Source organism: Carassius gibelio, chromosome B14, assembly GCF_023724105.1.
Source record: "Carassius gibelio isolate Cgi1373 ecotype wild population from Czech Republic chromosome B14, carGib1.2-hapl.c, whole genome shotgun sequence".
NCBI classification, from domain to species: domain Eukaryota; kingdom Metazoa; phylum Chordata; class Actinopteri; order Cypriniformes; family Cyprinidae; genus Carassius; species Carassius gibelio.
In genome coordinates this window covers 8,141,793-8,159,978 of record NC_068409.1, presented here as the reverse complement: position 1 = coordinate 8,159,978, position 18,186 = coordinate 8,141,793, and the positions used below count along the sequence as shown (strand labels likewise).

Here is an 18,186-nt window from a genome sequence, read left to right as displayed (position 1 = left end):
TCTGATTGCTGCTGGATGGTTAATTCACTGTTTCTATTTCAGGTCCTGCAAACCAGTCTGGCAGTGAATAAAACACAAAGTGACAAAGTGCACAGTCTCAGAGCCACAAAACTAAACGTGAGCAGCTATTATCTAACGTACAACATCTGCGTGTTATCACAGAAATTACAGAGTAAAGCTCCTGAAACACATCCAGCTGTTCATCAAACTACAGTGTTCAGCTCTTTCAAACGAGTTAAAGCTTTAGCTATCACAAACTAACAATGAACAGTGTTTCACAGCATTAATAATAATTATTGCAGGTCTGTGTAAGTTTGTATTTCTCTGTTTTTATTGACTGTGCAGTACTTAATCTTTTTTTTTACTAAAGAGATGCGCATGAACATCGCATTCGATTTTTTGCCCAGCCCTAACATCTAGTTAACAAAGCTAAACAGCGTTGCCCTTTGTGTAATAAGTTACAGAAACTGTTAAACGCACCAACTTAAATAATAAAATACACTTACCAGTTGTGGTCCATAAACAAGGCATTTATTTCAAGAATAATCTTTGTATGAATCTGGCATTAAACTGATTGAGATTGAGGAAGCTGTCCTCAGCAAAATGTGCTGCACATAGTTTTACATGTGGATTATAATTTTCGGGAACAGAGTTAAACATAAATTGTAACCATTAATCTCCAAGTACAGCGTCCCTGGGAAGCACTGACAAAGGTGATTGGACTCAGAGATGAAAATAACAGCGTTTTAAACTAGGGGTGCTCCGATCACGATCGGCCGATCCATCAGGTGCGTGAGAGAGAGAGAGAGCCATTGTTAACTGAGAAGATGCACCAAAAAACGCTGAAAATGAAGTGGATTTGCGAATTTTCTCTATTAACAACGGCTCTGTGTAGTAACAGGTGCTCTATGTGAAATCACACACCTGATGGAATTAACCGCTGATTAGAGAACCGGCTTTACTGACGAGATGCGCATAACGATCGGCCGATCGTGATCGGAGCACCCTATTTTAAACGACATGGAGACAAACACAAACGCAGCTCTTCTTTCTTCTCCGTCGGAGCACAACAAGACCACGCCCCCCTTTTTGTGTATTCATGTGGGCGGAGGTTAGTCAAAAAACTGTTTTAGTGACGTCATTACTGCAGGAACTAGAGGGATGTAGTCCAAACGGGTGGTTTTTTGTAGGCGAATTCTGTTAAATCAAATATCTCGCTTGGCATTGAACTTTGAACTTTAGAATTTTACAGATATTATTTATACTCTAACAACAACATTACACACTAACTAAAGTTTAAAACATGGGATCACGAAGAACGGGACCTTTAAGTATGAAAACAGGAAACCAAAGCCAAAACATGGATGTTTTAGGCAATATAGAAATCCTGGCCAGGACGTGTCCTGGGAAAATGCCATGTTTGGTCACCCTACTTTTAGCCAAATAAATGAACAAGTTGAAACAAGATGGATATAATTAGTAAAAATATACAGCCATACCAAGACTTTACTCCATACAGTAAATAACAACATGAGATGAAATACTGATTTCAGTTTAAACCGTTTAAAAACTGTACCTGTTTACTTTGATCTTATAATCTAACAATATCTGTATACTCTAAGCCCACTGTTGATATGAATGTGATCAGACATATTATCATGCTGTACATGATTGATCATATTAGGGCAGCAGTAATGTGCCTCGGCTGAAGGATTCAACACTTCTTCATCACACAGTACATACTCTGACTCGACTAGTGGCAGTGTTTCAAGAAGAATTCCTTCTAATTCAATCAAGCTAATTAAGAGGATAATTAGAGACAGCTGGTTAACTCAGTCAGGCCTGATTGCAAGCCTTGTTCCATATTCATGTCCTCTCCTCGAATCTTTCCTTTGTGTTTTTCATTTTTGTTCCCCCAGCTGCTTACATACATTTCCAAAACATTGCCTCCTGTTTTTCACAATTTTACACACAAATCCAAGAACTGCACACAAAAAGCCTCACATGAAACCAGTGCCGGCCCGAGCCTCTTGGGGGCCCCCCTCCCACCACGAGGAGTCACCTGTGCTTCAGGATTATTGACACAAATGTCACGCTATTATGTTACATCATAAATGAATACAGTGAGGTTATGTATTAATACAAAATAAATAAGTAAAAATCAATACTTAACATACTTCACTCTTAAACGTCTGAATACAAACTGTCACAAAACATGAAATAAATGATTTGCAAATGTGCATTAAATGTGCAAACTTTTAAATTAAACCAAAATAGACATACATTAATATAATAAAAAATATAATGCTACAAAAAATAGTTAAAAACCTAAATAAAGAAAGCAAACATAAGAACAGCTAGGATTCAACAATGACAATTGTACAACAATGACCTCAAAATTGTTCCTTCCTAGCTTTTCAGGAGTCACTGATGACATCGGGACAGCAGAATATGATGATGGAAAATAAACACCTACTATAGAGGTGAAAATATAACTTTAATCAAATAAAAGAATAAATTGTATTATTTACTAATTACAATTGTAGCATTCAACATTTACCTGTGGCTATAACTTTATTATGACTCTAATTTATTTCATAGTCTTAAGCATTCAGAAATCATGCAATGGGAAATTAAGCAGTTTTACTATGATAAAACCATGGTTTATTTTTGTAAGGGTTGTGATATGCACATTTTTTGTTGAAGAAATTATATAGGCTGTGTAATCTATAGCAAAAATGTAACAGCAGCAATCACGTGGCATTTGTAATAACATGTACATAAATTGTTTATTTTGTATGTGCCTACATTATGTATTTTAACAGTGTTATTATTAACTAATCATTCTTGCCTCATTATATAATGCAATGATTTACATAAAGTCATTTTAAAGGCTATTGATGGCTTGGGTCTGTTTTTATAGCAACAACATCAACAAAAAAATCTTACAGTATATTAATACTTCTTTGTAAATTATTATTTGAAGTAACAAAACCATGGTTAATTTGCAGTTACCATGGCTACAAGAACGATGATTTGTGGTGTTATTGATAAAACAATGGGTGGATCATTTTTGTAAGGGAACCTGAAAAAAAAAAAAAAAAAAAAAAAATGCCTGAAAGTTATAAACGGGCCTCGTTTTTACCTAAATGATTTATAATTTATTTTAATATATATTCTTTCTCCTCAAATGCTACTAAGCTTCAAATTTGCGTTTGAGCCCATGTAAAAAGTAGCATAATTTACATATACTTTACAGTTTATTTTAATAAATATTAAACATTATATTCAATTGTGCATTATACCTGGCACCTACATGAACAATTACAGTAGTTTTTATGACTGTAAGTCATTCTCCTGAAATGCTACTGACGTTAGAAAAGTGTACACCAATATCGCATGTAACTTTAGAGACGGTCCCTAAATTTGAGACTCGTCCAACGTCCAACGACAAGCCAATTTTATGTCCTTTTCTTCTTTCTCTTTGCGGCACCAGAGGGATACATCCTTTTTGTGACATGGATTATCATTTATTACAGTGACGCGCACTTGTCAATGCACGCGAGGTGTCTATGTGCAATAACGCATGACTCAAACGCTAGCAGACACAGCAGCAGTTGTCGGTAAATAAGAATTTTCTTGTCTTGAATTATTCATTTATTCGTTCATTATTCATTCATTCATTTATATCACTTGTTTAAGTTATTTAATTGTAAAAAAAATAAAAATAAATGGGGGCCCCAAGCAGCTGCTTAGTTCTCTTACGCCTCGGGCCGGCCCTGCACGAAACACTGCATTCAGAATATCACCAACACATCTCAAAAGCAAACATTTACAAACATCTTTGCAATAATATTCATTCCTGTTAGTTTTTTTTTTTTTTGTGTGTTATTGTACATAAAAATAGTGTGTTGTGTTTTACAAAAAGTGTTTCATGAAATGGAAAACTGAATCAAAGTCTGAGAATTAGTGTATGGTTTTACAGATTCGGTGTGCTTCTTCTGTTTGAGTGTCAGCTCTCAGAAACTGTGTTGTTATCAGTTAAACTAAGAAAGGATGAAATCCCTCTTAGGATGAAAGGAGGAAACTGGAGGACAGAGGAGTATGTCATTATGTTGTTGTTGTTGTTGTTGTTGTGTGCGTGTGTGTGTGTGTGTGTGTGTGTGTGTGTGTGTGTGTGTGTGTGTTGGTTTTTGTGGTTTACAAGGACTTTTGACCTGAATACGCACCAGCATTACAGGGACATTTGGGTTTATGAGGACAGGGCCCATGTCCTTATAATTCCGACAGTGTAGATGCCTTTCTCTATGTCCCAGAAGCTCCCTCTCAAAGTTTCGCGCCATGTCCTAATATACCACAAAAATCTGAAATTTTACTATACACTGTGTATCCTCTGAGCTCGGGAGCAGTGTTGCCAACTTCTTTCAATGGAAAGTAGCTAAACCCTGCCTGAAAAGTCGCTAAATGTCGCTAGATGACGTCATATGGTAATTACCATATTCATGACGTAGGTGCGTCATATTATCTCGCCCTTTCTGTGCTCATGTACTGCATTTTAATGCTGCAAAAATTCTCAATAAAACGTTTTTTATTATTATATTTTAATGTTTCTGTTGTCAGACAACGGAATTAATATTATAATGACTGAAACGCGGTCCATTAAGACTACATACCAGCTCTCAAAGATGTTAATCTGTGCACTAAAATCCTATTCACGACTATGAAATAACATACACATAAGATTAAGACAATGGTTGAACTGTGATTTCGACTGTACTTGTATGTAAAATAGAGTTTGAAGCAACAGAATATCTTTTTTTAACTGAAAGTGCTGCTCCTCTCTGCTCGCTGAACAGGGCAGATAGAGATGCGTGTGCGCGCGCTGCCTGTGGGGGGGGGGAGAGAGAGAGAGAGAGAGAGAGAGAGAGCGCGAGCGCTTGTGCTCGTTCGGCAGTACTGGAGAGTCTCAGAGAATAAATAAGGTCTGTCAAAAAAAAGTCGCTAGATTTGTCGCTAGTCGCTTTTTTGGAAAAAAGTCGCTATGGGGGTTTGAAAAGTCGCTAAATCTAGCGACAAATCCGCTAAGTTGGCAACACTGCTCGGGAGTGCGCCCCTGCAGCCCGGCCCCGGTACTGCATCCGCGTCATCGAAAATTTGCATATTTTACACTTGTGTAAGTTTGGAGGCCGCTGATTGGCTAGATCGGCATCGGAAGGCGGGAAAACAAAATGGCGGCGGTGGGTGGGGCTACATTCTGCCGCTAATAGCGCCGTACAAGTAAGTTAATGCAGTTTGGTAATTATTTAAACATTTTTTGTAATAATTTATCGATTGTATTTAATTATATAAATTCATACTGATCGTGCAATTAAACATGTTCCTTAAATATCATCATAAAAAGTATGAATGTGACATCAAAGCAGTAATTACTCGGTTTAATATCTGTAAATTAATGTAACGCTATTAATGTAACGTTTCATAGATGGTTATTTAAATATATAATAATTATTATTATTATAATTATAAATCCCGTGTACACGTGCTTTAATCAGCGAGGCAAGTGTGACTGTTTGTAACTTCCTGTTTGGACCGGACACAATCTGTGCACCTGAAGCGAAGACATCTGTGGTGTGAAGCTGTTGGAAACAACTATTATATTTAAGGTTAGTAATACTGCTGTTAAACCGTTTCTCTGAGAGCTTGTGGCTCAGTTTGGCTTGTTCGTGAGTGTCTTCAGTGCTCTTTAGAAAGCAGCTAGCGCGTGATGCTAATGGCGCTAGCGTGATTACTGTAAGTCTCGTCTATAAAGAGTAACATCAGACGAGACTCAGCAGTGCTTGTCAGTTTACATTCTTTTCGTTCACAGTATAACTGTAAAAGTAATAGAACAGTCTAGCCATCATAATAATCTGTTGTCATGGCTACAGTCTGAAGGGGAGGGGCAGTTCTGTACTATTATTACTGTTCAGCTTGGTTTAATTAATAAACTCAGAGATGTGCTCTTTTCACTTCCCAATATGTACTGTATATAATAGTTAAAGTCACCTTTATTTGTAGTGTGCTTTGTAGAATGCATATTGTGTCAAAGCACTTTTACAAAGATAACCAGTCAAAATAGTATATTCAGCATATGCTCAGAATACATCATATTCCACATATATTCTGTCCAACAGTTCTTATTGTTATTAAAGCAGACACAGAGGATGGCTGAAGGTGTGAGGCGAAGGAGAAAGCTGAAGCCCGTGGAGGAGGCCATACAGTTTTCACTTCAACAGAAAGACAAGAATGGACTCGAGGGCAGGTTCATCAGTCATCTTAAAGGTGAGGTAAATTAATTGATTGAAGTTAAAGGTATAGTTCACCCAAAAGTGAAGATTTTGTCATCATATAGTCACCATTAGGTTGTCTCAGTCCTGTATATCTTTTGTTGGGCAAAATAAGACATTACTAACCATTTGATGGTTTGTAAATGATGACAGAATTTTCTTTCTATGCATTTAAAGTGACTCGTGTACTAAATCTGTCTCCGGTTGATGACGTGTGGTTCTCGTGATGGTTTCACCTCTCTGTTGTTGTTTAGGGAGGGGTGTGTTCAGCTGTACTGACTTTGAGAAAGGAGATTTCCTGCTGGAATACAGAGGAGACCTCATCAGCAAAGAAGAATGTGAGCGGAGGCAAAGAATATATCACGATGCACTTAAAGTTTTCATGTTTGAGTTTCGCTACAATGGAAAACTCCTCTGGTATGTACACGTGTTTGATCTACATGTTAACTGGTAATTAATTTACATGATTCAAAATGTGTCAGTGGAAATGTCAATGATTAGAGGTCATATTTTGCTATAATTATCAGTCATGTGTTTTCAAAGCTTGGTGATGAGTGTTAAATGATTGGTGATCACAGAATATGACATCTGCTGGTCCTAAGGTTTCAGTGCTGATATTGTCTGTCTCTTGTTTAGTGTCGATGCAGCCCGAGATGACGGTTCTCTTGGGCGGCTTGTAAACGATGACCATATTAACCCAAACAGCAGGATGAAGACGATTCGTGTGGATGGAAAACCTCACTTATGTTTATTTGCCACAAGGAGCATCTGTCCTGGTGAAGAGATCACATATGATTATGGTGATTCTGAGTGGCCATGGAGATGCACGGTACTGACACCTCTATACTGTCCATTCTGACTTATTGGATTATAGTAAAGTAAAGGTATTAAACATCAGTTGTTACCTAAGTTAATGTTAGTAACTTTTTCTTTTTTACATTACATGCATGTACATTCCAGTATGTCAGGATGTGTGTATGTTTACACCTGTTTCATGAGGACCATCATAAGAACATAGTCTTAACATGGTCTTGATGTCACATTGTGTGTGTTTACACCTGTGTTACGAGGACCCTGTTTTATGAGGACCATCATAAGAACATAGTCTTGTGGTTGTGTGTGTGTGTTTACACCTGTGTTACGAGGACCCTGTTTTATGAGGACCATCATAAGAACTTGGTCTTAACATTGTTTTGATGTCACATTGTGTGTGTGTTTACACCTGTGTTACGAGGACCCTGTTTTATGAGGACCGTCATAAGAACATAGTCTTGTGTGTGTGTTTACACCTGTGTTACGAGGACCCTGTTTTATGAGGACCATCATAAGAACATAGTCTTGATGTCACATTGTGTGTGTGTTTACACCTGTGTTACGAGGACCCTGTTTTATGAGGACCATCATAAGAACTTGGTCTTGACTTTACTGAAGAGTCCCAGTCAAGTCAAGACTTTTTTCTAAGAGAGAATGTAATCTGTTCCATTCTTTTAAGGACAAACACAATTATTTCAAGAACTTCTTGGATACCTTTATAGCTGCTGTGCCTTGTTCAGAGTTCTTTAGGTTCTTTAGACACTGATTCTACTCAGTTATCATTTCAAAATATGTGGTGATTAAATAAAACTGACTTTTTACCAACTCCTATTGCAAGATACTTAATCTAAATATAACAATTAGACATTTTCAATATCATATGGCCACAATGGGATGTGAATGATCCATATTTAGCCTAATATTTCACATCCACGCAGCCCAATGTCATGGTGATAACTATGGTCTTCAAATACCAGGCTTTTGTCAAACAAACGACTCACTGAGATTCTTCGGTCAAACATCAAGACCATGTTCTTATGATGGTCCTCATAAAACGGGGTCCTCATAACACGGGTCTAAACACACGCACAATGTGACATCAAGACTATGTTCTTATGACGGTCCTCATAAAACAGGGTCCTTGTAACACAGGTGTAAACACACACACACACCACCTGAAATACTGGAATATATATATATATAAGCATGTAAGGTAATACATACAAAATCATGAACATTAACTTGGGTAACACTTGAAAATTGAAATATTGATCTGAAATATTGTAATCTTACTTTTAAATCACATTGATAAAATATAAGCAAGATTATAAAATTTGTTTTATATCAGTATTTTATGTGCTCATTTATTGTCACAGATGACTAATTTGATGTTCTTTTCTAGACTCTTAGTGTGGTTGAACCGTCCACTCTTGAAGTCAACACACTGTCCAAGTCAGAAGACACAGACGTAGAGAAGGTACTGCAATTAATTGAGTGATTTTATTTTATTGTTATTTTATCGTTTTAATTTATTATTTTATTATATTTTTTGTGGCATCATACCTGATTTATTTACAGTTTTGTTCAAAATTATTCAACCCCCTTGACTACTGATAACGAAGGCATCAGTAAAGTATTAGAGAAAGTTTGTTAATACACTTTTGAATGATTCTGAGAATGGAAAATTGATGAATCATGATAAAATTCGAATTGGCTCTAAACATTCATGTTCAAAATTATTCAATCCCCTTTGTGCAGAATCTTTTATTATTTAAAATCACCAATAAACGCTGTCTGTAAGTGTTTAGAAGCTTCTGTCACCTCTCTACTACAGTTTTGGCCCATTCCACACCTGAAAAAGCTTTCAGATCACTGATAATCTTTGGTTTTCACATTGCCACTGCTTTCTTCAAATTCAACCAGATATTCACAATGAGAATTAAGCCTGGAGACTGAACAGGTCACTTAAGCACATTCTATGACTGATCCCTGAACCAAGCAGAAGTAGATTTGGATGTGTACTCTGGGATGACTGGCCTGCAGGAAAGTCCATTGATCATCAGCTTCAGTCTTTGCACCAAAGGCATCACAATTCTTGTCAAAATGGCCTGATACTTCAAAGATTCCATGATGTCCTTCATACAGTCATGATTTCCACTTACTTCTGCAGTAAAGAAACCCCATAACAGGACTGATCCACCTCCAAGTTTGACGATGGAGATGGTGTTCTTCTGCTTATGAGCTTTGCCTGTTTTGCAGCAGACATCGCTGATCCATGGGTCCAAAAAGTTCCAGTTTGTTCACATCACTCCATATAACATTCAGCTCAGAGCTCCACAAGTCTACACAAATGAACTTTAGTTAGTTCAAGTCTGCCTTTTGTTCTTCTTGATCAAGAGTGGTATTCATCAAGATGTCTCAACATGAAGGCCATACTTGTCTAGTGTTCTTCTACACACCGCTTTGAAATGGGTTTCCTCCATTCATTGGGTCATCTTGCAAGTCTTTGGCTGTACATTGCAGATTTTTCTCAGTTGCTCTGATTAAACATTTTATGATATTGTGCTTTTTCTTCCACAACCTCAAAGGTTTTCTGGTAAAACACACTTTAAGCTAAGAAATAAGGCTGAGAGCTGTGTCTCTAGGAACTTTCAATGTCTTGGAAATCTTCATATAGCCTTAGCCTTTCTAAAGTAATACAATATTTCTTCTCTTTTGCTTTTGTGAGATCTCTTTTGATATTTTTGCTACTCAACTTCAACACATGCATGGGCTAACTGTATGTGTAACGGCTCAAGCTAATTCTGTTTTTAATAGAGTTTCTAAAAGCTTAATTGTGTTTTGAGACTGTTACATTCCCCACCATGCAAATAAGTGATTTAAAAACAGCAATGTTGAATAGGGGTTGAATAACTATGACATAGCAGTATTATTAAAAAATCTTATAACTCAAATATATTACATTATATATTGACAATATCACTTTTAATATTCCAGTGAACTGTTATAGATGCAAGTTTTATTATATCCTGGATCTTCAGAAAAGCTTGTATTTGTAAAGTACTGCAGTCTCTAGGTGGTTGAATAATTTTGAACACAACTGTATTTATTTATTTTGCTTTGGTAACTAATTTATAACATAATTATTTTATTTTAATTTAATTTTTTGATTTCATGTTTTCAGCTGAAAGTTGTCAGTGATCAGTCAGTGTTGGACTCCAGTATCTGTGCAGCCTCTGAAGGACTGGAAAAGGTCATTCATTATCAATTTGTACAGTCCCTGAATCCTTTGTCTGCAGTACGATGTTTATTTATTTTTTATTTCTGTTTCCTTAATTTCAGGTGACTCTGAAGAAGGACCAGTTACTATTGGATGATCAGGACTGTGTTGAGAAGGTAATTAAATGTGCATTGCATATTTTATGAAATGTTAGATTGATGTTGCAAGAAATCATCTCTACATAAGTCTTGTTTTTTTTCATTGTTTTCAGATGTCACCTGTCAAAGAGCATGTGTTGAATGAGGAGCAGAGCTTTTGTGCCCCAGTTGAAGGAGTTAAGGAGGTATTCACATGTTTCGGATGAACTGTTATTTCAGTGCAACAGTGATTGCTCTGAAGTCCATGTCTGCATGAACTGTACACTTTGCTGTTACTAAATGCATGTATTTAGTGACCTGTTTTCACTTTCAGTAATATTAGTCGATGTCTGAATCAGGGGTGTCCAGACTCGGTCCTGGAGGGCCAGTGTCCTGCAGAGTTTACACCGGCCCTCCAGGACCGCTCTAAATGTAGATTTGTAGTAATATATTGACCAGTACCTTTTAAGGTCTGTAACGTAAATGTTTTTAATGATTGTAAGTGATCTTATTAACTAAATGACCACAACTTCCCTGTCATTAAAAATACATTAAATTATTATTGAAAGACAATGCAGCTCGTAATGTAGTATCACATGTATGTTTTAGAATCTTTCTTTGTTGCTTTAATTTAACACTCACTGATGTTTTTTTCTTCACAGGTCTGCAGACATGTTGTGGTCACTTCAGCAATATCAAGCATGGATAAATGTGCTGAATGTGTGGGACCTGTTGCAGCTCTCAAGTGGATTGGCCTGAGATGTAAATGTTAGTATGGTGATTTGTACTCTATACATCATGACACTTCTATTTTTATCATTTTAGTATCACTAATCAACGTTATGAAGTCAGTTCAAAATGGTATAACTGTTGAGTTTGGCAGTAGGAGAGAAGGAGATTTCAGACCATTGCTAATGCACAGATATGTAATACCATTAATAATAATAGGAGTGTTACATTGTTTTCACCTTACTCTACGTTTAGGCATAGAATCTCGTGTTAGCGGTTGAACGTGTCCTGACATGTGACATTTCTTTTATAGTGTGCTCCAGTTTTTGGCATAAGTCCTGCTATCTGAAGCTTCATGAATGGGATGGAAGACGGTCATTGTGTGTAAGAAAATATTTGATTTGATACATTTGTTCCATATTTTTGAGTTATCGGTGCTGTAAATTAATCATAAATATTTTGACAATAGGAAGTAAGTTCAGAGGAAGATGAGCTGTCAGATGAGGATTACATACCTCAGTCAGAGTCAGACCATCAGTCAGACAGTTCAGATGAGTTGACAACAAGACCAGCACGTTACGACCAAGCTAAACTCTTAGATATACAGGAAGCTGCGTCATCTAAGTTTAGTGAACATCTGAGATCAGATGTAACTACCCTGAATGTGTCTAAGGGCAAAGGAAAAGGAGTCCTGAAGGTCATGGAAGCAGCAAGTGTGTATGATGAGTCTGATTTAATGTGTCATGAGGAGCAGTTTACTGATTTTGAGACAGACAGTGAATCAGACTTTCCCAGAAAGCAAGACTCAGTGGTATGCAGGTCAACAGATGTGCTTATGTCATCACCTCAATCACACAATAGTACGCTTTTGAATTCAAAAAGCACAGTAACATTGAGAGAAGAGAGGGAACGCAGCATGGCTGGAGGTGATCATTGTGTGCAGTCACCAAAAATCTCCTGTTCAGCAAATAGGAAGAATTATTGTTACATCTGTGGGAAACCTCAGTCCAAGTTAGCACGCCATTTGAAAACTCATATGGCTGAAGTTGAAGTTGTTCAGGCTTTGTCACTCCCAGTTCACTCAAAAGAACGTAAAGCAATGCTGCAAAAGCTCAGGAACAAGGGCAACTTTCAGCATAACACTGACGTTTTACAGTCTGGAGTGGGGGCTCTTAAAATAAAACGAGCACCAAAAAGAAAGTGTGATTCAAATCAGTTTTTGCATTGCATGTACTGCAAAGGGTTGTTTGTACGGAGAGATCTGTGGCGTCATTTAAAAAGATGTCCCTCAAAACCAGCAGCTGACAGTGAAGAGCAAGGGAGGAGGAGAGTCTTGGGCCTGGCATCTATGGCAGAGTCTTCATTCAGTCAGCACATATCACAAGGAGTTTGGAAACTCTTAGGTGTGATGAAGCAGGATGACATTTCCGCTGTGGTCAAAAATGACCTGAGTATTCTTCAGCTTGCACAGTCGTTTTTTAACAAACATGGTCATGACCCTACCAAATTTGAGTATATTCGACAAAAACTCCGTGAAGTTGGAAGATTGTTGCTGACTTTGCGTAGACAGTTTTCTGTGTACAGTCTTGAAGAAGCTCTGAAACCTGCCAATTTTCATAGACTTATTCGAGCGGTTCAAATGGTGTCTGGCTATGATGATGAGAGCCACTGCTACCAAAGCCCAAGCCTTGCCCTGAAACTGGGGCATTCATTGAATAAGATTTGTGAAATCATTCAGTGCCGAGCACTGATGTCTGAAGACAAGGAATTGATCTCATCAACAGAGACCTTCAAAAAGCTCTACTCCTCAAAGTGGTCTGAGATGATCTCACACACTGCTTTGGTGACACTGAATGAGGCCAAATTTAACAAGCCATCAACACTTCCCTTCACCCAGGATGTCCAGTCTCTTCATCAGCTCCTTGAGAAGACTGCAGATACTGCTTTTCAGAAACTACAAGAGACTGCATCTCCTCAAAGCTATGCAGAACTGGCCAAAGCAACACTCACCAGAATCATTGTTTTCAACCGCAGACGTGCAGGAGAGGTCTCTAAAATGCCGCTGAAGGCTTTCAATGAAAGGGACGGCACTTCTCTCCATGAAGATGTAGCGATGGGCCTGAGCAAGTTTGAGCAGAAACTCTGCAGCCATTTCAGTCGAGTTGAGATCAGGGGGAAGAGGGGAAGAAAGGTTGCGGTTCTTCTCTCTCCTGATATGGTCGATGCCCTGATGCTACTGGTCAGCAGGAGAGGTACATGTGGAGTGCTAGACACTAATACTTTCTTGTTTGCTCGGCCAAACTGCCAGAGTTACTACAGAGGCCAGGACTCTCTGAGGGTATATGCAAGGGAATGTGGAGCTCAAAATCCAGAATTTCTCAGATCCACTCATCTTCGCAAGCACGTGGCTACGCTCTCTCAAATCCTAAACCTGAAAAACAACGAGTTAGATCAGGTTGCTGATTTCTTAGGGCATGACATCCGTGTCCACCGTGACTATTACAGACTGCCAGAAGCCACTACTCAGCTTGCTAAAATATCAAAGCTACTGTTAGCCATGGAAAAGGGCTGCCTTCCTAATCTTCAAGGCAAATCCCTTGATGACATTGAGATTGAAGGTACGTCCATCCTAGCATGTTTAGCACAGCGGGTCTTTTAAACTCACAGGGAGGTTTAAGAAAAGTAATCTCTGAAGTATGTCTTGTGTTCGTTGTCATTAGGAATGGTTTATAAATGGTGTGTGATTGTGTTATTTCACTTCTGAATGCAGATGTTTTTCATGTTCTGAGTTTTATTTTTCATTGAAGATGAGATCAACATGACCGATACTGATGACAGTGATCCTGAAGAAAGTGAATCTGATGATGAGGCTCTTGCTGGAGCTGCGGGAAACTCCAGTAATGCTGGTATGTGTCAGCTAAGTTTTTTTTATTTTTAAATCATCAAAGTCAAAAATTATATTGGGTAACACTTTATTTTAGGGTCTCTAAACTACAGTGGTTTGAAAGTGTTGGCCCCCTTCCTGATTTCTTATTTTTTTGCATGTTTGTCACACTAATGTTTCAGATTATCAAACAAATTTAAATATTAGTCAAAGGTAACAAATTTAAAAGTAAACACATGCAGTTTTTAAATGAAGGTTTTTATTATTAAGGGAAAACAAAATCCAAAACTACATTGCCCTTTGTTCAGAAGTGCCCCCCCCCACCTTTGAAACTGGTTTATCACACCTGAGTTCAGTTTCTCCAGCCACACCTCTTCACAGTTAAGAAATCTCTTAAATAGGACCTGTCTGATAAAAAGTGAAGTAGACCAAAAGATCCTCAAAAAACTAGACATCATGTCGACATTCAAAAATATGCAGACACAAATGATAAAGAAAGTAATTGAGATCTATCAATCTGGAAAAGGTTATACAGTTTTGGGACTCCAATGAACCACAGTGAGAGCCATTTTTCACAAACTAAAAAAAGTAAAAAGTTTATTTGATTAGTGTTTTTTTACGATACAAATCATTGCAAAGCAACTTCACATAAAATTACGTTTCTACACTATTTAGTAGTAGCTTATAAGTGGTGACTGTCAGTTTATGTGCATATGACAGGAATCAGACATAATCAACCAGACGATGAAAACTATTAACAGCAATTATAATGTGATTGCATAGTAAGCAGCAATATTTGTTGTTTCAGTGTTAACATCATCTGAGGTCCTCTGAGGGTCAGCATCATCTCTTCTCAGGTGTTCTGGATCCAGACTGGTGCTTGTGTAAATCCTAGTTACCACAGGATGAAGATCCAGCAGAAACAGAGAAACAAATAGAGGCATCATTAGCATAGCTGCTGTTCCAACCAAGTACAATTAATTAGTTTAACCCAAGCTAAATTTGATCAGATACAACTGCAGTCACAAATTATGAGATGCATTATTGCTCATTGAAAAATATGTTTTTAATCTAGATTTAAACAGAGAGAGTGTGTCTGAACCCCGAACATTATCAGGAAGGCTATTCCAGAGTTTGGGAGCCAAATGTGAGAAAGCTATACCTCCTTTAGTGGACTTGGCTATCCTAGGAACGACCAAAAGTCCAGCGTTTTGTGACCTTAGGGAGCGTGATGGGTTGTAGCGTGGTAGAAGGCTAGTTAGGTACGCTGGAGCTAAACCATTTAGGGCCTTATAGGTAAGTAATGATAATTTGTAACTGATACAGAACTTAATAGGTAGCCAGTGCAGAGACTGTAAAATTGGGGTAATATGATCATATTTTCTTGACCTCGTAAGGACTCTAGCTGCTGTATATGGTGGTGGTAGTGTCATGGTCTGCTTCTGGACCTGGAAAACTTACTGTGATAAATGGAGAAATCTGCTGTTTACCAAAAAATCCTGAAGGAGAATATCTGGCCATCTGTTGTGACCTCAAGCTCAAGCAAACTTGGGTTCTGCAGCAGGATAATGATCCAAAACACACCAGCAAGTCCACCTCTGAATGGCTGAAGAAAAACAAAATGTAAGAGTGGCCTGGTCAAAGTCCTGACCTGAATCCTATTGAGATGCTGTGGCGTGACTTCAAAAAGTTGTCCATGCTTGAAAACCCTCCAGTGTGGCTGAATTACAATTCTGCTTAGATGAGTGGACCAAAATTCATCCACAGCGCTGTAACAGACTTTACATTTAATTGGAAGTTATCGCAAACACTTGATTGCAGTTGTTGCTGCTTAGGGTAGCCAAACCGATTATTAGGTGTAGGGGCAAACATTTTTCACACAGGGTAATGTAGTTTTGGTTTTTGTTTTCCCTTAATAATAAAAACCTTCATTTAAAAACTGCATGTTGTGTTCATTGGTTTTCTTTGACTAATATTTACATTTGTTCGATGATCTGAAACATTAAAGTGTGATAAACATGCAAAAAAATAAGGAACCAACACTTTTTCACACCGCTGTAGTTTCTTATTAGTGTGCGTAGTAGTAGTAGTAGTAGTAGTAGTAGTGGTGGTAGTAGTAGTAAGCACTTATTAATAGCTTATTTTACATGACCTTATTCTACATCCCTAATCCTACCCAATACCTTAATGTAACAACTATCTTATTTACTTTTAATAAGCAGAAAATTAGGAATTTGAGGGAAAAGTTGTAGTTAATAGTGTTCCCTATTATTAAGTGTTACCTTGTATTATATTAGTCCAGCATTTATAACAGGATATTACTAAAATATATATATATATATTATTTATTTATTTTTTATTTATTTATTTTTTTAATGACTGATTGTCTGCAGGTGTTCAGAAGATGCCCATTGAGAGCACCACTGAACTTCCTGAAGGTACCAGAGGTTTAAATTGCAATGGCACCATCAATGTTGCAAAGCACATGAGCTCTCGTAGAGTTAGAACTCACTAAAGTATGTATTCTTCTGTACAGAGAGTGAGAGTGAGGCAGAAACTGAAAACACACGGAGAGGGCAGAAGGTGTCCTGGTCAAACGCTGAAGTTACAGCTGTAATCAAACATTTTAAGGGCCACATAGCTAAAGGAAAACTGGCCACACTGACTGAATGCCAGCAGTGTAAATCTGCTGAGGATCCTGTTTTGGTGAGACGCAGTGCACAGAACATAAGGGATTTTGTAAGAAATCGAGGAATTAGCTTAAAAAGGAAAACCCAAAGCAAGTGATGTTACAGTACATTTTGTGTGTTCTTGATGCCATTCAATTAACATTAGCACTTTGGCTGTTGTTTTTATTTCCCATAGTGCAATACTGTTATGGCAGCAGTTCATACGAATATCTCCTTGTAGAAATCGAGGTTGACTGTTAGTTTGTCAAAAATTACAAAATTGTGTAAATTTCTCATTGATTTTTGGATGACCTGTCCCTTAAAGAGAATTTAACTTCCAGAATGAAAACTGTCATCATGTACTAACCCTCCACTTGATCCAGCCCTGCATCAGTTTCTTTCTTCTGTTGAACACAAAACAAGATCTGTTAGTATCTGAACAGTTAATGGGCATCATTGACTTCCATAGTATTTTTTTTTTTTCTTCGTACTATAGAAGTTAACGGTGCCCATCAACTGTTCATAAACTAACAGATCTTGTTTTGTGTTCAACAGAAGAAAGAAACTGATGCAGGTCTGGATCAAGTGGAGGGTGAGTACATGATGACAGTTTTCATTCTGGAAGAAAACCATTCCTTTACAGATAAATCGGTTTCTCTACACATCTGCAGCATGTATTGTGTGCTCAGAGAGTTAATCTCATGTACACTGTGTGTTTAGTGAGGTACTTACAACATGAGGATTGCCTTTTGATTTGATTTATAGTTTTTTTTTTTTTTTTTTTTTTTTTTTTTTTTGTTGGTGAATTACACTTAATTATTTGATGTTTGTTTTGTGTGGCATTCCTTTTTTTTTTTTTTAAGATTACCCATTTAATCAATTGGCGAATTTGACAACATGTTTATTTTTATTTCACAAATTTAAGTCATTATTAAAGTACTTCTAAAACACATTGGTGTCTGTAATGTTGTGTATTGTGTTAAAGATCCTGTACTCTTTAACCACCTCAGTCTTAGTAATGCAGCATAGGGACATGTCTGTGTGTTGTGTATGGGGTCACGTACCTGTAAAACACATTGGTCCCTGTAATCCAGAGAATGGACATGTTTTGTGTATTGTAAAACGAGTGTCCTCATAAATCAATCGGACCCCATAAATCCCAATTATGTAATGGGCGGGAACATTATAGGAGGGGCGTGACAGTCCTTGTGTACCACCAAAATATCATATTGTCATATTATCAATTCTATTGTGTGTAAAGAAAATCCAAAGTGATATTTGTGTTCTGCAGAGTAAAACAAATTTTTTGATAGTTTTATCATCTCTGTAGGACACCGGGAAAGGGGTGTCCCCTTAAACCACCATCCAACTGGTTTGGCCATCAAAGTACTGCTAAACCACAAAAACC

General features: G+C 37.5%; 2 protein-coding genes across 5 annotated transcripts in view; both read left to right on the top strand.

The window, feature by feature from the left end:
• The window catches only part of LOC127971730 (X-linked interleukin-1 receptor accessory protein-like 2), a 201,810-nt gene that overhangs the window by 111,279 nt on the left and 72,345 nt on the right, over positions 1 to 18,186 (top strand). The window lies entirely within an intron of this gene.
• Positions 5,986 to 17,077, top strand: LOC127971731 (uncharacterized). 4 transcript variants are annotated; one of them, XM_052574953.1, is made up of 11 exons: positions 5,996 to 6,321; positions 6,581 to 6,743; positions 6,963 to 7,155; positions 8,542 to 8,616; positions 10,324 to 10,392; positions 10,482 to 10,535; positions 10,631 to 10,702; positions 11,159 to 11,264; positions 11,539 to 11,609; positions 14,033 to 14,131; positions 16,503 to 16,538. In XM_052574953.1, the coding sequence occupies exons 1-10, from the start codon at positions 6,204 to 6,206 to the stop codon at positions 14,045 to 14,047; spliced, it is 936 nt and encodes a 311-aa protein (XP_052430913.1). In that variant the 5' UTR covers positions 5,996 to 6,203; the 3' UTR covers positions 14,048 to 14,131; positions 16,503 to 16,538. The 4 variants fall into 4 exon arrangements, with proteins under 4 accessions (XP_052430914.1, XP_052430913.1, XP_052430912.1 ...); XM_052574954.1 differs by lacking the exons at positions 14,033 to 14,131; positions 16,503 to 16,538 and having other exon boundaries at positions 5,986 to 6,321; positions 6,581 to 6,664; positions 6,974 to 7,155; positions 11,539 to 12,381; XM_052574952.1 differs by lacking the exons at positions 14,033 to 14,131; positions 16,503 to 16,538 and having other exon boundaries at positions 11,539 to 12,380.